The sequence below is a fragment of the Molothrus aeneus genome, chromosome 2, assembly GCF_037042795.1.
Source record: "Molothrus aeneus isolate 106 chromosome 2, BPBGC_Maene_1.0, whole genome shotgun sequence".
NCBI lineage: Eukaryota > Metazoa > Chordata > Aves > Passeriformes > Icteridae > Molothrus > Molothrus aeneus.
Window position 1 is genome coordinate 33579842 of NC_089647.1, and position 25245 is coordinate 33605086.

A 25245-nucleotide genomic window follows, 5' to 3' on the forward strand; every position below is an offset into this window, starting at 1 on the left:
CTTTTTTTTAAAGCTCTAATAAATTGCATTGTTATCCCTCCTTGAACTGCAGCTCTAATGAATAGTATTCATCTCTTTTAAGCCTTCTTTTTCTATCATTTTAATATGTAGTCTAAAATAAGTCCTTTACAGGGATTTTAGGTGAAAATATTTATAAAGCAAGCTCTTTTTTGAGGACAGGAAGTAAACAGAAAATCAAATTTATGTAAATATATATATATAATGTTGGCAGCCTATGTGATTTTATGTAACTTTAAGGTAGTTAAAATTACCAGATAAAGTCTTTTTCCTTTTGGAAATTATTCATAGGAATATCCCCATCTCAATTAACTGTCTTCAAAATATTTAAAAATCATACTTGCAAGCAAATTAATGTATTTCAAATCCTCATTTGAATTTTGTTTTGAATTATGTGTATCTTAATATTTTAAAAACTGGCACTCCATTTAAAGTAAAGCAATTGAATGACATGTTGAATTCCCGTAGTTTGTTTTTTCAAGGAAATTCTTCTTTTAATTTATTTTGAAATCAGCTTAATCAGTTATTGAAATAGTAGTATTTAATGTGGCGCCCCTGTGGGTAGTGGTATAAATAAATGCAGATATTAGCATTTATTCCACTTGGGATATCTTTTGTTTTTTATCCTTTTCATGCTCTTTTGGGACTTTTCTGCATACATTTTCTTTCTGATAACAAATAATATATATTCCACATTCTACTAATGAGAACCAAATACTGATTTCTGATATGTCCTAGTAAAAAGCAGCAAACGTACAAAAATAAACAAGTACATGACAGAAATGTCAGCTATAGAGTCACGTTAGGAATTCATATTTTGAAGGAAATGGCTACCCTCTTTTTTTTTTTGGTATATATTTAAATAAATTCAAAGAAGAAACATGGCAATGGCACCTTTACAATTTCAGATTTATAGCATACAGAAAAGAGGCTCCAGTTTTTTGTGTAGAACTGCAAATATGTGCCATTTATAGTCTGTTCCAAGTCAGTGCTCTTTATATAAATGTACTACTGAAAATCTGAAGCATTCTGAAGCTGGCACAAGGAACAGAATGGGTCCAGAATACCACTTATGCATCTGAGGCTACTAGTATAGCTGAAGCGCACGTGCTCAAATTATTTTTTCAGGCAGGTCAACTCTGAGAGCATGCAGGGAGTTGTCATAAGGGATGCAAGGGTGTTGGGAAATGCAGACATCTGACTGCTTTCTAGGTGAGAGCCAAACACTTGTGAATGAGCTACAGTGATGTGAGAAAATTAGTGAGGTGGGAGGGACTCGAGAATTGCTGATTTTCATGTGGTTAGCATAATAACTGAACACTTGGAAATTTTGGTACAATGATAGAATAAGCTTCACTTTGAAAACATTGGCTCCAACAAAGTACTTCAGAAGCTTTAAGAATAGACTTTGTCCTGTTAACGTAATGTATTTCACAGAGTCTTTTTCATCAAGTTTAAGACATAAATTTTTACAGAATTGCTTTGTAAATACAGTATAATAAGAAACAAAGGAAACATTTTCACAGTGGTTCCATGACACTTACTAGTCAGAAAGGTCAAGATGACAAAGTATTAAGACCCTATACTCCTAGCTATTTCACTATTCTAATAGTATTTTTTTAAAAAAGAGGGCAGTCAGTTCAAAGGTGAGATATCATCCTGCATTTGTTCAGACAGCTAATGTGCATCTTAGAACTTTAGTTAATCACTTGTAAAAGAAAGGCTTCAAAACATTTTCTGCTGAAACATGTAAGCATTACTTGGGTAATTAGAAAAGCTAATAAGGACATAATTTAATAAGCTAATAAAGCTGAAAAATATGTCTGAGAACATGGATCCATCGGGCCAAAATATAACTGGCAATTGGGTTCTGCTTTCAAGACTACAGATGCAATCATAGAATGGCTTGTATTGAAAGGGATCATCATGATTATTCAGCACATGAAATTTGTACAAGGATGTTGAAGAGAATTTTTTTAATATATTTTCGTTTCCAAAAAAATGTTTGCAAAATAATCATAGAATGGTGAAATTATAAAATCATAGAATGATTGGGTTGGAAGTGGCATTGAAGATCTTCTTGTCCCAATCCCCCTGCCATGGGCAGAGACATCTTGCACTAGACCAGGGTACTCAGAGCCCCGTCCAATTTGGCTTTGAGCACTTCCAAAGATGGGACATCCACAGCTTCCCTGGGCAACTCTCAACCTTCACAGATCAGAATTTCTTCCCAGGATGTAATCTAAACGTCTAATCTAGTTGTATGTTCACAAGTTGTGGCAATTCCCACACAGGCATTTTTCACTTCGATTTAGTCAGGTAGCGTTTAGGACAAAGTCACTACACCAAAAACTAAACACACGCCTCCCAGGGGACAGCACACATCCACTGTTGAGCTCAAAGTCTGACGGCCAGAGAAGCTTTTGAGTGAGGTTCATCAGTGCCAGTATCTCAGCTTTTGTGTAGTTCCAGCTCTGTTCAGGGGCAGCCCACCGCTTCCGGAGCAGCAGCGATGAGATGAATCACTCAAAATGGTACATTTTCCTTGCTGTGGATAGGCATTCACACAACTGTGATTAATGTTGCCAGAACTTTGCTCATGCAGAGATGTTTTATAAATAGTAAAATGTGTTTTTCCCACTCTATACATGATAGTTTATGTGAATAATGGTTTTTATATATAGCGCTGACTTTTAGATCTGTGATCCAACTGCAACAAAGGTCAACAACAAGTGAAAGTCATGCTTGCTTTCTCATTGTCAATATAAAAATGAACTGTAGCTCTCAGTTTGGTTCCCAGGAAGCTTTTCTCTTCCTCAGCAGAAAGTGACAGCTCGAGATTCAATAAATTCTTTTCCTTGTTGGTATTATCAGTTGAGTAGCAGAGGATTGACAGAAAATGCAGAGTAACTTGTCTTTTCTCATAGAGGTGGTTTATGTAGAGAAAATGATGCAATTTTTACAAGAAAACTTCTGTTTTGGGGAGTTTAGATTGTTACTTCATCAGAAAACAAACAGCAATATCGGTCTTTGGTGATCCATTTAGAACTCAGTCAAGCACTAAAAAAGATGGAAAATGAATAATATCTTTAAATAGGCGATATTTCCAGATGGATGTTGCAGATTTGGCCCGCTGCACATATAAAGTTCTGGAAAGTATTTATTTATATAGTCAATCAATCCATTTGTTGGATCAGGACTTAAAAAAACCTTCTCTGCCTAATAATAAAACTGCTCTGTCTAGACCAAGCTATTTGCTTGGGATTGTCTGAGCTTTGTTTTGGGTATCATTTTAAGATAATGTCTTTCATTTCAAAGTTAAGAGTGCCTCATGATTGCCTTATGATCTGGGATGAATCTAATTTTAACCTGGTTGGATTTTACTTTGTCCTGATTTTCTAATAATTAAGAACACAGAAAATGTACCATGACATTGTTATTCAACTGACAGTCATTTATCCAGCCATTCTAAAAGCTAGTTGTTAGGACCAAAGGAATTTAGATGTTATTTTCTTTGTTATTTTATACAAGAAATTTACTTTTTTTAGCTGAAAACATAAAGAAATTTAAAAAAAGTTGTTACATTATCTAGACTTTTTCAAATAGGATTTTTTATTCAGCACAGGAGGGATTTAACCTTTTAATTAAGCTAGCATTATCACAAAGAGGGATGGCTTTGAACATTGATAAGGTCAGTCTGCCAGAAAGAATTTTTTGTATTTCCTGAAATAACATTACTAATTTCCAAAGTATTCAACCTTCTCCTTTGCCTTCCCCTGCTCTTTGCAACTGCAAACCCACCAAAAACAATCAAGAAAGGTGCAAAATACTGTAGAATTCAGCACAAAGGTAGATAGAGACAGTGTTGACATGCAAAAATTGTATCCAGCAGAAAAGTCAGGTGATAACTTTTAAAGCGATGAAGTTTGAGGTTCTCCAGGTTAAGACATGTAGAATTTTGATTTTCATGGACTGGTAGTACATTTCCATCTAAATCATTGTCTGATGCCCAGAGAGTCTTCTATGCCACATATTATAAATTCATACTTTTATAGCATTTTTCAGCTCTAAAGAACATTTTAGACATTACTAACCCTGCCAAATATACACCACAACATGACACAAAACAAGTGTCTGATCACTTTCTGCAACTACCATAAAGGAGGTTGCAGTGAGGTGTGGATCAGTCTCTTCTCCCCAGTAACAAGTGACAAGACTGGAGGAAATAGCCTCAAGTTGCTCCAGGAGATGCTTAGATCAGATACTAGGAAAAAATTCTTCACAGAAAGGCTGTGGTCACACACTGGAAAAAGGCTACAAGTGAAGTGTTGGAATTGCCATCCCTGGGAGTGTTCAAAGGCATCTGAATGTGACAGCTGGGGATATGGTTTAGGGGTAGGCTTGGCAGTTCTGGGTTAGTGGTTTGGCTTCATAATCATAGAGGTCTTTCACAACCTTAATGATTCTATGATTGAGGTGTGTACTCTGGTCTGTGTTTGCAGACACTAAGAGCCCAGTTGGCTTCTTTAAGGTATGCATGCTCAAATCACATAAAAATAAAAAGTATGCCTATTCTTTCAACATGACTATGGAAGGAGATCCCTAAATAACAATAGCCCCAACAGAGAATCGCTGTCTTCATCCATCAGGAAAAGTGCTGGTTGGTTCCCACACTTCAGCTCTAATATGAAAAATGCTTCCATATCCAAGTAAGACAAAGGCAAATTGTAGATGCCAACGTCTAAAAGCAGTTCTACAAATAGTGGAAATCTGTGCACATATCCCTTGCTTTCCTGCAATTTTGCTTTGCTACCTGAAGTTCTATTCTCCATGACCCACTCACTGCTTTGGTTCAGGCTTAGCCTTATGGGACTTGAAAAACAAAGGAAGCTTGCTTGGCACTTCAGAAAATGCAGGTGTTAGTTTATTTTTAAATGGAATAAATAAAGGCGATGATAGGATGTTCCCTCCTAATTTCAGGTAAAGTATGGCCCAATGAGTGGTAAATTCATCAGAGGAAGTAAACCCAAGCAATTTTCCCATAACATTGAGCTTAGTGTACCTGCAGACTGTGCAGTTTAATGAGGTACTCTCTTCCTGCCCTGCCCCTGACCTGGTGGAGTTTTATCCAGATGTGTCACCATCAGATCATTGAGCTGAAGGAGCTTCCCCTGGAACCACAAACTCCCTAGATCAGGAACTAGGTTCCTGTGGAGAGATGAAATATGGAAATGCGGGTTTTTGCAATAGCCTCAGTAAAGCAAATATTCCCTTGTTAATGCAATGTCTTGATGTTTCTCTGTGTACTGATTTCTGTTTACAATGACAGCTATTTTGCCTGCTTGTGTAGTAACCAGGGCTTATTAAAGTATCTGAAAATGTAGATTATTTTATCACAATTATGCCGTATTGAAAGGCTGTGGAAGGATTAAGATGCAAAAGCCCATAGCTGTTTTTTCACTAAGTGCCCTGCTATTGAAATGTTTAACTCAACCCTTGTAAGTGTCAAGCACATGCAAATGCACCTGACACAGATGTTTTTTGCTGGCCTATTGAACATCTAGTTAAAATGGACTAAATCCATCTTTCTGTTGGTAAAAATTCATAGCTTTTCAAAGAGGGAACTGATAAGAATATTTGAGACTAGTAATAACTTGTTCAGCTCCAACATAAATTGCTTTGTAGAAAAAGAATTTTTTCTTCAGAGCTAATGGTCTAGGTTCATCAGGGTGACAACAGTGAGATTGTCAAGTTTATGTACATAAAGTATTTGTATTTTTATTTAAGAAGATAGTTTTCCACAAATACTGAAAAATACTTATCTCTATACCTTCTTCACACTAGAAAAAGTAGGAATGCTATTAAAATTTATGAGGTATTTTTATGTGTGTATAAAAAACAGTTCTTTGTGTTCAAAGAACTGTTAAAGGATGGCAGGGTGATAAAGTTAACCACTCAGATTTAGGAAATGCAAGAATTGAGATGCTCTAAGCAATTTTATTGCAGGTCCTCTGTGGCCGTATATTGTAATGTAGTATTACAATATGCATCAACTCTATTACATTTTTAATTACACAGTTACTTTTGTTTTCATGGGCTTTCTGCTTCTTTCAGTACGTGGAGTGGTACTTCATATGGCATTTTACATTCAACATATGTCTTCATGCATTATTTAATGCAAGCAGTTCCAGCTGCTCCATTATTAATTTTTTCATTGGTTTTCCTGTTATACTGAGGGGACCTTATGGAAGTACCTGAAGGGAGGGTGTCAAGAGAAGAGAGCCAGGCTCTGCTCACTAGTGCCAAGCAATGGGACAAGAGGCAACAGGCAGAAATATGGAAAAACTTCTTTAGTGTGCAGGTGACTGAGGGCACAGGATGCCATGGTATTTCTCCTGTAAAAAGCCCAGCCCTCACTGATTTCAGCCAAAGTTGCTGATGCTCAGCAAAAAACTTCTGCAAAAACTGGCCATCTGTGGCTTGCAGGGCATTTTAAAGTGAGGAATGTCTCAGTTCTACAGCTGTGGAAAGTTATGTCTTGTGAAAAGCCTAGCAATGAGTGAGATTTCTGTGGTAAAAGCAAGAATAGAAGCAGTTATCTACAATAGCATTCACCTGTCTTAGCTTGAGAGCATCATTTTGCCTCATAGAGCCTTCCAGCAGAATCCCCCTGTTTCTGTGAAAAATGATACTGGAATCCTACAGACACATAATTCCTGTGTGAAGCCAGGGAAGAAGGTTTCAGCTGCAACACACAAAGGGCCTGTTGTGTCACGTGCCGCTGGACTAAATTGAAATATATATCTTTGGTACAGAAAACACAAGAGGGGGAAGCCGTTAGTTCTGTGTTTTTTTTATTGTTTCTCTTTTATCCTTTGTTTCAGGCGATGCTAATACATTATTTATTTATTACAGTCCATGGTTACTTTGAACTCTTCTGATGTAAACCTCGGGTGTCAGTTTTGCCAGGCTGCTTTCCCACCGCAGGCTTATTGGAAGGGAAACTGAGACATGGCAACTCGCAGCATTCCCGGCTCTGCCTCTCCAAATGCTCAGCTGTAACCTCAGCACGGTCCCCTCCCATGGGAGAAGGTGCTCTTTGGGGTAGGCAAGGGGTGGAGAAGGAGAATCTGTGAGGCTCGGTGCCTCTCTGCTGGGGAACTGCAGCAGCAGAATTAGAAGGAGCCAATGGGGATGTAGATCTAGGGCTGCATGGGGAGCTGCAGGGGAAAACAATGGAACTGCAGAGGCATGAAGGCTCCTACAGCAATTCGGGGAACATGGACATACCAGAAAAAAAATGCTTTTAGTGGATTTGTTGAAGACTATAAAAAGGAGTAAATGAGTGATGTTATTGCAGGACAGAGGGCTAGAGAAGTGGCTACTTCCTGATGCTGATAAATGGTACAGTTTCACCCACATCTTTCCTTTGCTCCCCTTAGATAAACAATCAGTATTAGCTGGATTTTCTTTTTTTCTTGTTACTGGTTTTTGTACTCTGCAGCCACTTTCACCATTTAATCCAAGCAAAGCCACCCTCTTAGGATGTCTTTTTGTATATTGGCACTTCAAGTTAAAAATCTATTTTAAATTATTGGATAGCAAGTAGCAGCCTCCAGAGGGCTAAACTGATGCTGTTAACAGGTCCAAAATGTGATGCAGCATATGGAGCTGAATACTTCATGGTACAGATTTGCATGCAGGCGGTTTTAATTAGGATTTAGAATTCCTGGAGGAATGCAGCATTCTGGGCTAGTCTCAATCTTGTCAATACATAGTGGTTTTGTTCATTCTAAAGCTCACAAAAACTGATAGATTCCTACTTGCTTGTAATTTTTTGATACTTCTGTGAACTGTTTGAACTTTTTTCCATGTGCCAGCTTGATGTATGGTAACTGCTTCTTTATGCTTACTATAAAAGGTTGCTGTCTTTTTTTCTCTTTTTTTAAAATAATTTTATATCAAGTCAGTTCAAAATAATAATAGTTTGAAGTTTTATGACATTGTATAAATACTTATTTTTTCCCTGCAACATATCATAGTTCAAAGTGAGATTATGCTTTAACTCGATGGTTACTGTGCCATCTTGTGAGGAAAAGGTGCAACTACCTCCAGCTGATCAAATGAAGAGGTACTTAGCTAATGCCCATCTCACTTCTTTTTCATCATGAAAAATAAAATCTTTTAGGGTTTCAAAAAAAAAGATTATGAGAATGCTGTAAAAAATATTTGTTCCACTGTATTATACTTGCCTTTTTTTTTTAAACTAAGCATATACTCCCTGCTATGGGCAAAAACCTGGTGCTTTCAGTAAACTGAGATAAGAAATTATACTTTTTTTTCTCCTTCTTAAAAAAAAAAGAAAATTAACTTCTGGTTGTACTAAATGGAAAATACATGCAAATTCTCAGTATTCAGCACTGATAATGTTCTTTCTGTGAACTAATTTGGCTCTTAGAGGAAACCTTTTGTCTTCTAAAATTCGCTATGTGTTTCTCAGAGATAGCACACTGTAAATTACCCAAAGTACTGCTAGCTATTACACTGAGACAGACAAAAGCCCAAGTCCTGACTTGAGAAAGACTGCTTTACCCTAGAACATTTATGAGGAAAAAACCAGACCAAAACATTAAAAAGAAATTACAATGGCATCAGCAAACGTACAACTTTATTTTTAAATAATAATAATTATCATTGCTATTAAAGTCAGTGTAAGTGCGCTAGATCTTGGACTAAAAGAGCAGACTGGAAAAATCCCCTAAGTTCTACTACTGCTTAATGAACCGATTCTCTCAGTGACCTTGAACAAGTTGCTGCATTTCTGTGGCTAATTTTACCCACCTTTAGATGATGCACATCAACAGGATGTTATTAGTCTTGACTGCCACTTGTAAAGCTCTTGGGCTTCTTGGATGGAAGGTATTGCTGTGATATAGTGAAAAGCTTGTTGGAAATCTACTTGATAAGCAAAAGAGCAAGTCATTCACAATAAGTGTAATTATTCAATGATTTAAGCTTCCTAATCTACTTCCACAGTCTTGGCAAGCAGATTGTGATTTCTTCCATTTTATATAATGAGAAGAGTATTTTTTTCTCTTTTTACTCTATAGATTGATTGCAAATATTCAGGATTCAAGCTGTGTTGCTCATTTGCAATCAGTTGGATGAGTAATATTATTTCTGCTCATGATTGGATGAATGCCCAATGATTTGTGTGTACAAATTGTGAAGTTTGTTTTCCAAAGATGCTCATTGGTATGACATTGAAATTTGCTGCCTTTGGAGAGCAGTAACAGTAAAATTCAACATACTGAAGACCAAAGAAAATACCGAGCACCAAAGTAGGACAAGGTGACATGAACACTTTTTTGGTGGGATTTTGCTGATTCCTCATTTGTCTAAATGGACCAAGTCCATTATGTTTTGTTGTTGTTGGCTGCTAATACTGAGAAAAAATCCCGGAATTCTAGAATGGTTTGAGTTGGAAGAAGCCTTATTGATTATTTACCTCCAACTCCCCTGTCATGGGCAGGAATACCTTTCACTAGCCCAGGTTGCTCAGAGCCCCATCCAGCCTGGCCTTGAACACTTCTAGGGATGGACCATCCAAAACCTCTCTCAGAAAATCCATTGTGTGTTGAATTCTGGACCTATTCTCATGCAGAAGGTGGGTGATGCCCTGTTCAAAGAAAGCTCCCATGTCCAGGTTCCAGCAGATGACCAACAATGGGGGTAACCTATCTGGGAGCTGCAAGCAGCTCAGGTGCTGGTTTGAGAGAAAAGGCAAGTGAGTGAGAATTAAGAAGGAGGTAGTACTGGGACCCTCTTGCATACCTTGCCTATTTCCAGATGGCAGTGGGACAACTGGATCTGTAGGAGGTCATTGTTTCATGTGGGAAATCTTCTACAGAAATTCCTTTCCCTGTTAAATGGGTTATATGAAGAATCACAGCTTGTAAGGTGCAGGAGTCTGTCCCCTCATTAAGAGGACTGTAAAACAGAAATTTTATTCAAGACTTGAAATGGTGATGTGTAACAGCTAAGACTGGTAGTATTGCTGTTGTTTCCCAAGATAAAACATAACATACTGGCCACTGGCTTTGAAGAGTTATTGAGACCGGGATTCACTCATGAATGGGTTATTATCTCATCGTATGCAGTGGTATTTTTTTCCATTATTAACATCTATAAGCTGTATCTACTATGAAGGTTAGGCTGAGTGAAAAGCAATGTAACTTTTTTGCTTATGTGTCTCTTGACGTTTCAGGGTGTTTTGTAGTTGGTCAGGAATCTCTGTAGATCAGGATTCAGTGGCTGCTCATTTCATAGGGTGTTGTAGAGTCTGTGACCCCTCTGACATGTTTAGCTCCCTTGTTTTTCAGTCCTCCTATTGCAAGCAGCAGGAATGTGTGATGTATTGGAATGTGGCCCAGCCAAAGAGCTGTGTAGAGAACCAGGGACATGTACTTTTGAATGGCAACTCCAGCTGGGCCACGTTCAGCAGCTTAGGTCAATTTGACCTGATATAAATTGAAATGTTCTATTTGCATTTTCTGCAAACTGATGGAAACAACAAAAAAGAAAAAATAAGCAACAAACTTCTAAAAACCGGTAAAAATACCGGTTCCCTTTGGCCCAAAATTGAATGACATGTTCCAAGCTATCTTGATTCACTGTCAATTTGTCAAAGGTAGGTCATAAGAACATCTGTATTTCCATGCCAGTGCAGTCCTCTGGCTATTGTAACTTGAGAACTGCCTTTATTGAAATTTAAGGTTTTTGACCATTACCTCCTGCTGGATTCATGTAGTCAAGTTCTGTCCAGCTGACAAGAGATCTCTTTGGCAGCCTTGGAAATGCTCCTTTAGACAGTATGATGTGAGGAGCAGTGATGCTGTAATAACCTCACACTGCAGAGAGAATGGTCTCTTATGGAAAGGCCACGTTCATATTAAAAATTCACAGCGGCGCACTCCACACACCCATTATAGGTAATTACAGAGGATTTTAAATATCTGATGCTAGTTGGCAGCGTACAATACCCTGTCAGCAGCAGGCACTGATTTGTGATTTAATTATCATAAGACATCCACCTGTTCTTTTGTCAAATGAAGAGTAACATTTCCGTGCAATGATGCTTTTCCCTCCAGAAGTTTGAATTAGTCCTTAGAGAAAGGTTTCTAGGGAATGGTTTTTTTTCAAGGACACTTGCAGGACCCCATCAGACCAGGATGATGGGAGATGAATGAGGCATTTCTGTAGGAGGGTCTTAATTCTGGTTTGGTATTTTCAGCATTACCACTGGCTTTTTGCTGTGTCAAACAGTTTTGGTTCACAGCTGAAAGCATGTCAATGAAGAGATGCTGTAGGAGGAAAGATGTATGAAAATCGATGAGTTTGGTGCTAAGAACATGAGGCAAACCCATAGAAGGATTGACCCAGAAATGCTCTAGGCGTACATTTTGTGAAGGAGAGGCTGGGCTTGGGATAGGAAGGAGACAAAGATAAATAGAAGAGTGGAAATCTGTTCTGTAAACTTTTCAGTTGATGGCACGTGAACACGGGTATTCAACTGAAGTTATCCTGGGCATTTATTGGATAAATAGATCAATTCAAATTATAAAGCAAGCCTATCACTGGAGATCCACACAAGTGTTCTCCTCTTTGGGAGCACGGGGCTCAGGGAGAATCAATTTCCTCTGGGCTTTGGCTCCTGTTTATGCAACAGCTACACTGCAGTGCGGTGATGGGGAAAGGACTTACTGATGGTCAGAGATGTTCTCTCTTTAAGGCCACATCATAAAACTGCAAAAATGATCTGGAAAGAATAACATGTTGTTTTATATATATATAAAAATAAATACATATGTGTGTGTGTGTGTGTGAATGTATGTATATTATTACATTATTAGATTGATTAATTGTATAGAATCAAAGTAATAATATATAAAGCAGTATAAAAACATAGAATAAATCATAGAATCATAAAATGGTTTGGGTTAGAAGGGACCTTAAAGATTCAACCCCCTGCAAGGGTAGGGATGGCATCCACTAAATGAAATTGCTTAGGGCCCCATCCAACCTAGGCTTGAACATCCCTTACAAGGATGGGGTATCTACAAACTCCCTGTGGAGTTTCATCCTATTCTAATGCTTCATCTGCTTCATCACATTGGGGAAGAATTTCTTCCTAATATGTAATCTAAACCTCTTCCAGTTTAAAACTATTCCCCCTTATCCTGTCACTACATGCCTATATAAAAAATCCCTCCCCCTCCACTATATAAGCATCCTTAAAGTACTGAAAGGTCTCACCCTGAGACCTTCTCTTCTCTAGGCTGAACAACCAGGCTCTTTCAGCCTATCTTCGTAGGAGAGGTGCTCCATCCCTCTGATCCTATTCATAACCCTCTTCTGGATCTGCTGTAACAGGTACAGAGGAGGGAATGTCTTTCTTGTGCTGAAGACCCCAGAGCTGGATGCAGTGCTCCAGGTGGGGTGCCACAAGATCAGAGTACAGGGTAAGAATAATTTCCCTTGACCTGCTGGCCACTCCTCTTTTGATGCAGCCCAGGATGAGGCTAGCTTTCTGGGCTAGGCATTCATTGTTGGCTTATGTCCAGCTTACCATCCACAGGAACCTCCAAGTCCTGTTTTGCAGTGCAGCTCTCAGTCCTTGCAGTGGGAGGGACTCCACTCCTCCCACATCCACCCAGAAGATCAGGAACTTGGAAGTGGGAAGCCTGTGTGTATATATATATATATATATGTTTTTTTGTTTCTGTAAAATGTTGTCAGCAGGACCAGGACAGTGATTTTCCCCTTGTTGTCACCAATGGTGAGGCCACACTGCAAATCCTGTGTTCAGTTTTGGGCCCTTCACTACAAGAAAGACACTGAGGAGCTGGAGTGTGTCCAGAGAAGGGCAACAGAGCTGGGGAAGGGTCTGGAGCACAAGTCTGATGAGGAGTGGCTGGGAAGGTGGGGGTGTTTAGCCTGGAGAAAAGGAGGCTCAGGAGAGACCTTCTCACTCTGTACAACTGTCTGAAAGGAGCTTGTAGTGAGGTGGAGGTTGGTCTCTTTGCCAAATAACAACTGATAGGATGAGAGGAACAACTTCATGTTATGCCAGGAGAGATTTAGATTAGACATTAGGAAAAATTTTGTCCCTGAAAGGGCTGTTAAGCATTGGAACAGTCTGCCTGGGAAGGGGTTCACTCACCATCCCTGGAGGTATTTCAAAGTCGTGTGTATGTGACACTTGGGGACATAGTTTACTGGTGGATTTGGCAGTGCTGGGTTGGATGGTTGGACACACTGATCTTAAGGATCCTTTCCACCCTGAATGGTTCTATGTTCTATGATAGAGCTTCTTATGGCTTCTGTCATTGCTGTCTGTTCTCCTTAAGAAGCAGCCACTGGACATTTCCATTTTCCCCATTCCTGAGTTAATGAGATGACTCTGGTATTCTGCTCCTATTTCTCCTCATTACATTTTAGCAAATGACTCACTTAAAAGAGGATGTCTCAGAGTAGTTGTCTTTTTAGAAAGAGTACTCACTCGATTAAAAAAATAATTGATTGCTTGTGGCTTAAACGATCTGTGTGCCAAGCCTTAAATGTGACATTGGCTGGAGTACTATGTATTAGACTGATGGCTACTTGCCCAAATAATATTTGGCTGGTGCCAGTCATTTCATATATTCATTAATTATGTTATCTGAAAAGTGAATATGTGAAGGGCTGCAGGCATATCCCAGAAAAGAAGAAGGGAATAAATCATGTCACATGTGTATTCTGAAAATAATTGGCAACTGCTGAAACATTTCCATACATAAGATTGAAGGCAGGAATACACTGGGGTGGTTTCATTAGGAGGAATGAGTAAATGAAATAACACTCCATAGCTGAGTGGTCAATGTGAAGTGGACAAGCAGCAGAGAGGTCTGCTGCTTGGAGAGGTCTGAGTTGGGATGTTCTTGTATCTGGACTTCAGACTTATTTTTCTTATATGGCCATACAAATAAATCTTAGGGTTTTATCCAATAGCCCCCTCCTCAGGACACAGCTGAGGGGATGGCACCTTTTTACACAGCACTCTGGCTGGAGAACAGATCAGATAATTTAATTTAATTTTAAGGATTATATTCCTTGTTGTTACAAGCTTCATTTGAGATCTCGGACAAGCCCCTCCTGTTGCCTCTCCATGGAGAAGGGTATAAGCAAAGAACTTTACTGCAGGGGAATCTTCTGTGGGACTGTGCCTCTGTGGGAGTGTGTGTGTGCTCTCCAGCATCAGAGTACACACTGCCAGGTGGAAAATAACTCAAGTATTTCACAGAGAAGGGCTGTAGAACTCTACTTCCTACTACACAGGGATGTGAAACATGATCTGAGACTACAGCTTAGCTGATCAACATCACTTTTTCTTCATTATCAGTGTGTCATCTCAAATGTCTATTTGATGGTGAAAGTCTTGTGTATCAGTGACATATACCACAGTTCTCTTTGATACAATGGTAAAAAAGAATGACTCATTCTCTCCAGAACACACTAGGAAACCCGATGATTATTGTCTACTGTGTCATAAGTTTTTTGTTATTCCACAATTATATTAAAATATAGGAATTCCCTCCTAAAAGCTTATTTGTTCTTTCTTGATGTTTTCTTCTTCTAGAAATATCGTTATCAAGATGAGGATGCTCCACATGACCATACTTTGCCTCGTTTAACCCACGAAGTGAGAGGCCCAGAGCTTGTTCATGTGTCAGAGAAGAACTTGTCTCAAATAGAGAATGTCCATGGATACGTCTTACAGTCGCACATTTCTCCTTTGAAGGTAGGATCCATACAGCTCGTGCCTTTAATCCTCAAATACGAGAAAATGCGTACCATGAAATGCCTGGGAAACTTACTTTGTTGTACAAACAGACAAGCTGCTTTCTGAAATCTATCATTGCAGATTGATTTTCTTGTGACGGGTCTTTAAGGCTTACTGTAGTGGAACAGGTGATAGTTTAGTTGGCAGAGCATTGTGTAGAGATGTAACCTTTCTGCTTTGAGTGAGGCTTTTGCTCGAGTAAAAATAATTCCTGGCAAATTAGCCTGTTTTTCTGTACATTGTGAAAGGAATAATGTAGGTTCTCAGCCTCAATATCACGGTGATTTTGAAATGGCAGACTTCCCTTCCTGATGATCCTTGTTCAGAAATTTTAAAAGAAATACTGTAAATGTAACTAGGTTTTTTCATCTCTCAGAAAGCTGTATCAAATTCACAAGTTATGTCTGAAAAGGGAGCTCATTTGCCTCTATTCATATCCTTGCTGCTCAAGCACTTGCAGTTTTCTGTGGGTTTTGATGCAATTCAGAGTGCTGCAGAGATATCTTTCTGTTAACTAAGGCAACTATTTATAAAATATAGAAGCTTTAGCTGTATGTAGGTCTGGTGTCCTCTGATATATCTTATTGGGCAAAAATGTTTCTTTTCCTGGTGAACCCATATGATAACCAAAAAGGAATCAATTCCGGAAAAGTTACATTTGTTTTAATAAGAATGCAGTGGTTGGAAAATATTCCTAGAGCTTCTCTGGTGGAAGGAGCATAGATGCAGTGATTAGTATGATGGGTTTTCTATTTTAGTTTCTACTAGGACTGGGAAGGGGAGAAAAAAGAATAATATTCCTTACTAGAGGCGGTGATGTTCTGGGTAATAGTTTTATTCCAGCAATTATCTAAGCAGCAAACAAGGCAGATGGTCTTTGCTTCCTCTGGTGCTCAAAGCCTGTGAAATGGGCACTGCTTGCCTAGCACACTGTTAAGAGTGTGGTTACAAGTGCAAGGAAGTGTTTATTATTAAAGATTGATGTGAGTATATCTGGTGTTCATTGAGCCTTTGTGGAATAGCCATGCAAATTAATCTTTGTCCTCTGCTCTTGTTGGTCCTGTGTTTAGTTTGTATGATGTTTGTCTTTTCAGGTTTTAGTAATTTTCTGGGTGACTTACCTAACTTTTTCTGCAGAAGCCAACAGTACCAAGCAGTGATAGATCACCTTGTGCTGAGGCTATCACTTTAGTTATTTGGAAAGGATTACCTCCATGAGGCCTCTGTCTAGCATCAGGGAAAAATCACAGGCCAAGCAATTTCTGGCCTGGAAAGGAAACAGCCCTGTTCCTTTAGTACTCCTTGAGTATTGTGATTACAGTGGTGTTTCTTGTTCATGAAGACCAAAACCAGCCATTATTCTTCACATTTGTAGACTTTCAAGTAAAGCTACATAATCTAAGCTGAGGGCATAGCAATGATGTTAAAAAGCTTGTTGTAAAATGAAGGGTATCCCCAGACATGCACAATTGCCTTCAAACAGCTCCCAGTCTTATTTGCTCTTGTAACAGGACAAAGTTGTTGTCTGCTTCTGTTTTCTGAAGTAATGGTAGAACAGGAGCTGTATAGTATTTCCTCTTGGAAATCAGTGTCTCCTGCAAGTTCTTCCTTCAGCATGAGGATTTTGTCTTTGACTCTGTCCCTTTCCCTTCTTTCCTTCAGATTCACAGTGTCTTATATCTGCCTCTTAATAGTCTCTTGCCTGCCATTCAATCTAAATTTAGCTGTTTGTCTCTTCAAATGGCTTTGAAGTCCCTGCTTCCTTTCCCCTGCTGTCTATGTCCCATCTTTTAACCTTCAGTAGAGAATTAGCTCAGGAGGCTGGAGGAATTCTTCTGCTAGAGCTCATGGCATTGTGTTGCCCTTCCTATCTGAAACATCTGCTTTGGATTCACTTTTACTGTTGGTAGTTGAATGAAATCCCTGTTTAGAAGCTTTTCGTCACAGTGATTCCCACATAGTTGAGAAATAGCATTGTGAACACTCCAAAATCTAGTCAGAATCAGTTATTGTCTTGAGTTAGAGACTTTCCAACCTACAGCCTGATATCATTAAGTATTCTACCATCTTTTCAGCAGTATTGTGTGAACATGGCTGCAGTGAATAATGGTGAAAACAGCTTCTCTACCCATAGCACACCTTCCTAGGGAAATGTAAAATACTGGATTCTTAAAGATTAACTGGAAAATAATGCCTGCAATTTAAATATTTCATGACACTGGCAATTTCAGCAGGATAATGCTGTCAGGAAACTCGACCAAGAGCTTTTGACTCATTCTGCCTCACTTTTCTCGTTAAAGGTCAGGGCATTTAGTGCAAAGGGAAAATATGTGTACATGAAAGCCATCCATCTGCTTGTACCAAGTGCTGAGGAATGCATTTGGTGCAGTTTCTGCTGCTGGGAGTGTGACTGTTAAGAGTCTGTGAATGGTCAGACTGGGAAGTTCCCTTAACGCCAAGCCAGGGATCACATCATATCCTGTGTGCCATTAAGACTGTCCATCTGACTACTCAGCCAGGCCAGCAAGCACATTGGCTGCCTGGTTTGGTGGGGTTAAGTCACTGCCTGGCTGCATTTTACTGCCTGAATTTCTCCATAGGGACTGCCGCACCAGGCTGCACCTCTCCAGCAAGTTTTGAAGCAGTCTCTTGTGTTTAGTGGCTGCACGATGCCCTGATTACAGGATGATTACCCAATATTTGTTTTGAAATAATATCATAAAAAGAAAATGTTTGAGCATAAAAATAATCTAGTTAAGATGCTTTGGAACCAAAATGTTGTCCCAAGACCAAGCCACATGTCCGTCCTAATCACATCACTTTTCCTAAGTGACTTGACTTTGACTGAATAAGAGTTACTTATTTCCATATATTTTTGTTCATTTGGAAAGAAATCTGCAAAAATCAGGCAGTTATAAAACTTCCCTTTGGGGTGGCTGATTCCAGCCCTCACAACTGACCAGTGCTCACAGCCATCTGTGGAAGCCATAGGTGTTACACCCTGTCTGTGCATGTTGACTGCTTGCTGGCATCACCCTGCTCCTCAGTTCTCAGTGAACATCTCAGTTTGCATCCATAATCCACCCTGTCAGTTTGAGAACAAGCTTGCATTGTTACAGAGGCAGGTTTTGTGGATGGCTGAAGTTCAAGCAGAGAAATAATGGGCCTGTCTATTCCCTTGTGTGCATCTCCAGGTAAAACATTCCAGGTATTCTTGAAACATTTTCTGACATTCAAAATGGAAGCATTCAGACCATCTTTTTATTAACACCCATTATTCAAAATGCCTGATATGGCTCTTGTTTGCGTACAACAGATGCATCTTAAATTTTGAAGTATACAAATTCTTAAAGAATTTGGCAGTAGTTCCATATTTTAGATTGTGTGGCTTGATGTAGTCCAGAAACTCCCTAGTGGAGCTCGTTGTCATTAGATTATTAGATTGGGTATTAGCAAGAAATCCTTTACTGTGAGGGTATTAAGGCACTGTCACAGGTTGCCCAGAGAATGTGTGGATGCCCCATCCCTGGAAATATTCAAGGCCAGGCTGGATGGGGCTTTAAGCAACCTGGTGTAGTGGAAGGTGTCCCTGCGCATGGCAGGGGGCTGGAACTAGATGGTCTTTAAGGTGATCCCTTCCAACCCAACCATTCTATGATTCCATGATTCTATGATTACTGATTACCTCAGGAAGTTGTTTTGGAAACCAAAACATAAAACCTATTTCCTTCAACACCCTTGCACTTGTTTCATGTGCTGAATAATAAGAAATGTTGTCCTCATACAGTCTGAAAATCTCTTTGAGACACACAGATACTGATTGTGATAAATATTGTTTAGAAATGTGAACAGATTTTCTGAAATTGAAGGTAGGCATGTTTTTCTTATCTTCCAAGTACCTAAAATCTCGAATGCACTAGCCAGATTACTCTCTTTCAGAAGATAATAATGAGCAAGAGCAGTTTTGCTGCAAACCAGACCTTCTTTTATTTTCCATGTCTTTTTCACTTCTTCACCTTATTGTATTTTGCATTAACTTTGCTGTTCTACTTTGCTGTAGCATTTCATGTGAAGTCAACTTAGTTCTGAAAAATGCTTAATTTTAGAAAGCTTCAAAGCTACTGATAAAGGTTGATCTGCTTATTAGTGTGCAAAAGATAAAATTTTCAACAGCTTAAGCAACTTTGAATGTCAAACACTGAAGTTGTAAAGGAAGTTTTCAGTTACGTGGATGTATTAACATTTGGGAAAATGCTAGCATTGCAGAAGTTTTATTAGAGTTGCCATATTAAGATAATAAATGTTCTTTTCAACGTATAGAGGTGATGGAATTGCCTTTTAATAATCTCTTAAAGGAAAAAAGTCTGTAGTGTAATGGAAAGGGAATTTAAAATAATCTTCTTGCACTTCCCCTTGTTTGACACGAGATGGTGTAGTAAGCTCAGAATTCTTTGGTCTGCATCTGTAAAGCTTCATAATATACTATTGAGCGTTTTAGATGCCTTAGAAAGTACTAATTCAGTAAAAAGTGCCGTGTGAATCCCTGGTGTTTTGGGAAATCTGAATTCAACACAACTGTACCTGAAAATCAGAGGCACAAGTTCTGTCTCTAAATTAAATATGGGCCTCTTCCCCTTCCTCCCAGGAATAGAGCTAATCAGTTCTCATTAAATGAATGATAACTCTGGCTCCTAAATTAATCTTTATAGTATTATTGTCATGTTAGATTTATTTTTGTTTTTCAGTGTACTCCACTTTGTTAAGATAAGCTGAAAAGTAACAATCCTTGTAAGCATCTCACATCTCCTTGGTTGTCTGAGCGTTTTAAATGTCAGGCTATTCCAGCTATCTCCATTTCCTAATTTAATACCAGGTTCAACTGTATGCATCAGTGGAAATTGAGCAAAAACATGTAACCAGGTAAATAACTATCCCAAGCTAAGTTACTTTCAAACAAGAATGATCAGTAATGATCATCTTCAGTTGCCTCATCTTTGATAGCCTCATCTTCTGGAAGGGGTCACACTGGCTATTACTCCTTTTATTTCTGTCCCAGGATGTTGTCCTGCAGCTCAGCTGGGTTGCTGACAGCTTGCAGAAAGTCAGGATTGATGGAATGACTTTCCAGCAGAGAGAGGAGAAAAACCATTTCCACATGGAAAAAATGGGCTCAGCAGTCTACAAAGTTAAGGTTATCCACGAATTGGCATTTGTACAAATTGCTTTATAGAAGGAGGGCTCCGTCTCCCAATGCCAGAGCACATAGATTTTTTTAAAAAAAAATTTTAATGGCAGAAAACCCTGTCTTACCTATTACTTGAGTCATAGAATCACAGAATCATTTAGGCTGGAAAAGAACTCTGAGATCATCTAGTCCAGTCTCTGACAGATCACCACCTTGTCAACTAGACCATGGTGCTAAGTGTCACATCTGGTCATTTCTTAAACAGCTCCAGTGATGGTGACTCTATCGCTTCCCTGGGAAGTTCCTTCCAATGTTTAAAAACCCTTTCATGAAGAAATTCATCCTAATATCCAATCTGAATCTCCTGTGGCACAGGTTCAGTTGCCTGGAAGAAGAGGCCAACCAGCACCTGACTTTGGCCTCTTTCAGGTGTTGTAGAGAGTGAGAAGGTCCCCCTGAGCCCCCTTTTCTCCAGGCTAAGCACCCCCAGCTCCCTCAGCCACTCCTCATCAGGCTTGTGCTCCAGACCCTTCCTCATCTCCATTGCCCTTCTCTGGACACACTCCAGCCCCTCCATGTCCTTCTTGCAGTGAGGGGCCCAGAACTGGACACGGGATTTGAGGTGTGGCCTCACCAGTGCTGAGTACAGAGGACGATCCCTGCCCTGCTCCTGCTGGCCACACCAGTGCTGATCCAGGCCAGGTGTCACTGGCTTTCTTGGCCACCTGGGCACTGATGGCTCACATTCAGCTGCTGCTGACCAACACCCCAGGGCCTTTTCCAATGGGCAGCTTTCCAGCCATTCTTTCCCCAGCCTGTAGTTCTGCTGGATTGTTGTGCCCCAAGGGCAGGATCTTATAAAACTTCATGCTGTTGGTCTCAGCCCATCAATCCAGCCTGACCAGTTTCCCCTTCAGAACCTTCCTACCCTCCAGTAAATCAACACTCTCACCCATATTGGTGTCATCTGCAAATTTACACTTGGTCCCCTCATCCAGATCATCAGTAAAGGTATTAAACAGGACTGGACCCGATGCAGAGCCCTTCACACCACAAGTGACCAGAAGATTCTTTGAGACTCTCTGTATCTAGTGTGGGAAGGATGTTTTGTTTCTGCTCCAAGGCAGATGTCTCTCTTTCCCAAGTCCTATCTCCTAGTGAGTGTGTAGTAGCCCTTGAATGTCCATCATTCTTCTTTTTATCCTCCTTAGTGCAGAAAGGTCATTCCTGTGAAGGCTTCTAGAATCTGTCACATGCCCTTTCCTGTCTGTAATGAAACAGCTTTTTCCCCCACCTCTGAAGATTTCCCTGTCCAGGTGTGAGTCAGACCTCACTACAGTGGTTGCTGTGCTTGTCCGACAAATTAACAAAGATGAGGAAAGAGGCTCTGAGGATGAGCCTGGATGATTAATGATTCTGTGAAAAATGTATTAGCCTGAGCTTCCTGGAAACTGTCATAAAGAGTAATTTTTTGTGTCTAAAAATGTAAATTAGGCAAGAGCTATTTATTTCATGAATTAACATTGACTTCAATAAAAATTGAGTTCTGAAGACAATTTGGATAAATAAGGTCAAAATTATATAGTTGGTTTTGGGTTTTTTTTCAGATACAACAGTCTCATTTCACAATTCAAAAAACTTTAGGACTATTTTTTTGATAGTGAACTTTGTATAAAGACCAAAGTCACATGCCCTGGTCATGGGTACTGTGAAAATAACCAAGTCTAAGACTCTCCTGATGTTGCAGTGGGTCATGTGACCTGTAAATAAACTTGAGATGTTGCTGCCCGGAGCTGGAAAACAGTACAAGGAAATCCACTCCACAGACCTGTGTAGCTGTTTTGAAACATAGATTCAAATGGTTTGGGTTGAAAGGACCTTATGGATGATCAAGTTCCAACGCCCTGCCTCAGGGAGGGACACCTTCTGCTACACCAGGTTTGAGCAATTGCAGGGAAGTCCTCTGCCCAGGCAATGTAAATATCCCTAGCTTCCAGGGAACCAGGTTTGCCCAGAGAAAGCTGGTTGCTACAGCTTTCAGCATTACTGTGCCTGATAGTACTGTGTAAATGTAGCTCCTGGTGTTTTGGGGGGATAATCTGTCTGGGGCAAGAAACCACATTTATTTTTCCAGAGCTGCTGAGATCTCTTAATTCCTATTACTGGGGAAGAACCCTATGATAGAGATGAAGTTCAAATAGGGAAGAAAAAAAAAATAATGGTTAATTTCTGTGGCTGAGGTGTGACAAAGAGTTGAGGCAGTGTCACAGCACAGGCTGTTCTTCCTGAGCAAAGATGCTGCATTTCAGAGGCTCTTTAAAAGCTGTGGATGACTGAGAGGGGCTGAGGCTTTGTTACATGTCAGGAACAGCAGTCTGAAGTTCTTCTTGCAGTTACAAAATTAATTGGGGTTATATAGAGGACATATTAATGTATGCATGAATATATTAACGAGCCATCTAAAATTTAATCTTGCATCCTTTTCTTTGCTTACACTGACTGCATTTAATAAGTATAGCTAATCTGCATGAAGCATTTTTTATCCCCAGGATGGCTGAGCCCAGTAGCAATGATCTTAAAAGAATACTTTTGATCACTGCCCTGGTAGCTTCCTAGCTTTTGTCTTTTGGAGTTAGTTTTGTTTTGTCCTTTTTCCCCCCCGTCTCTCCTTTTCAGTATGCAGTCACTGGCAAAGCCCCATGCTGCAGGCAGTCCATCAGTGGATTCCACTGAATATTCAGTAGGTTGCTTCATTAAGACACAACACTTGTTACATGTTTAATCATGTACTGCTTTTCTCTTATCTCCTACTGTAACAGCAGATAAGCATATATCATACATCTGTATCTGTAATCTATGTTTTTTAATATAAAAATACAGTCAGATTAGAGACAAAGAAAGCTCACAAATGTGCCTGTGCCTGTTCCTGCTCTTGAGGAAGTGGCAAAAGTAGCTCTGAATTTTGATTCTATTTCATTATATTTCAAGGCAAAATAAGAAGCTTATAGATTAGCATTTTGAGTAATACTTTGTGTCTCATTTTCATGTGGGCAGGAAAGTCTTTCATTTCTGAGTCCTTGTCTTACTCTAAAAAAATTCCTAAAATGGTACAAAAACTGAATGTAACAATGAAGAACAGTTATTAGTGAAGAACTTTTTTTTTTTGTTTTGTCATCACAAAACCCATTGTTTTGTGTGCTTGATGTTTTGCCTTGGCTTTCTGATTGATGGCTTTCCACATGATTTATGTAGTTGCAGACAGTATCTTGTTATCTTTCTAGCTTCTGACAGAATAAAAAAGAAACCAAATAAAATTGCTTCTGTCAGTGGGTGATTTAATTGGCGAAATCTCAACAACTTAAAGTAAACCTCAGGCATTGCAATCCTTTATTTTTTGGCAAAATAAATGTTGTCCTCTGAGGGACACAAGCAGAGCAAGTTCTGACAAGTATCTACTAGTGCACTATATGTTGTTAGACCTGCCTGAAGGATGAAGACGGGAATTTTCAAAGGAATTTGAAAATATTTTCAGGCTATGGACCCTGTTTACTTTATATGGGCCTCCTAGGTATTGAAGGTCTTTTCAAATGTTAATCTGAATTGCTGTTTCAGGAGATTTTCTGTGTTCTTGATCTACTGAGTGCTTTATCCATTAGTATTAATTAGCTGATTTATCTTTTATTCTTTTTGAATAGCAGGTTTCTTTTTAACAATAGTCTTGTTCCTGAGCCTCTTTTTTTTGGTTTGGTTTTTTTTTTTTTGGGGGGGGGGGGGGGGAGGGGGGGAAGGGTGAAGCCTGACATATTGCAGCTATTCCTCACCATGTCTCTCAAATATAATCAAGTAAGTAGGAAATTCCAAGAATCCTTTCCTCTCACTGTCTTCCTCTAATGCTTTGCATAGTACTAGTTATTCCTTGCTTCCCTGTAATTTTCTGAGTTGTTTTTCCCTTGATGTGTTGGCCATGTGAAATACTCATAGGGTATAAAAAATACTGAGAGATGGACTGTTATATAGAGGGTTTTGGGTTTTTTTCCCCCATCTAAAATACATGAAATATATGCAATAAATCTGTGGAATAACTACTAGCTGCTATGAACATAGGATTTGTATCTTCTGCCATTTCTTTTCTCCAAGTCAAGAAGTACTAAAATATATGTAAAGTATCTGTAATGATGTTTGCCACCTTGCCAAAGTGTTTTGTGACCTACTGCTGAAAAGTGCAATAAAGCATCTTGGTGTTATTAGTCAGACTGTAACAGGAGGGATTTTTCTCAGATATGTCAGACAGGTTTAACACCAGTTGTTTCCCTAAGCTCGGTAGCTGAAATGCCCTTCTGTCAGACTTTGGCTACTGCTGACACTATTCTACAATTTAAATGAAGCACCAAAGTTCCAGGATACTTTTTCACTGAGGAATATACTGATAATTCACTCAGTCAGTGGAAGATACATGTGTTTATACATCTGATGATGTGACACATGAAAAATGTTCTGGCTTTTGTCAGTACCAGGTGTAAAAGAAAGCAGAAGTTTGCAGTTCCAGGAGCCCTGGATAGCTGCAGCCTCCAGGATGAAGAGAACAGAATCTCTTTAGTCAAACCTTATGAAAAAGTATCTTGGCAGCCTGACCAAGAACTGCTTTAGCTATTTCCAAAAGTTTTAAATTCCTATTTCTCATAGCTCTTATTTAATCTTCCTGTAATGTAGTTTTGTGGACTATTGGGCTGTGAAAAAACCAGAATTTTGACATTTAAAAGAAAAATCTTTCTGAACTGGCTATTATTTTCCAACTCTTCAAGAATCTAGTCTAAATAAGAGTTTCTGAGATTGTTATTATGTGACATCTTCACAACCTTATTATTATGTGACATCATCTCCCTGCCCATGGCAGGGAACTTGGAACTTAATGATCTTTAATGTCCATTACAACCCGAACCATACTGTGGTTCTGTGATTCTTTGATCTTGATATCAGTGGCTAACTGAGACTTCTCAAAAGAGGTCTCTCTCAAAAATAATTTTAAATGGGAAATGCCTTTTGCCATTAGGTTCCCTTCAGTCCGTTTCAGAAGATGATGTTACTTGCTTTTTAATAGTCTTAGGTGATGCAATTGGGAATAATGTCAAAAAAATAGTCAGCAGTCTTGATGACTCAGGTA

At 39.2% G+C, this 25245-nt stretch overlaps 1 protein-coding gene across 14 annotated transcripts in view; it reads left to right on the top strand.

Moving 5' to 3' along the window:
• Positions 1 to 25245, top strand: part of DLG2 (discs large MAGUK scaffold protein 2) — a 988724-nt gene that overhangs the window by 447736 nt on the left and 515743 nt on the right. For all 14 annotated transcript variants that reach the window (XM_066572327.1, XM_066572326.1, XM_066572328.1 and 11 more), the window contains one exon: positions 14696 to 14857. In XM_066572327.1, coding sequence (XP_066428424.1) covers positions 14696 to 14857 — 162 coding nt within the window. The remainder of the gene's footprint in view (positions 1 to 14695; positions 14858 to 25245) is intronic.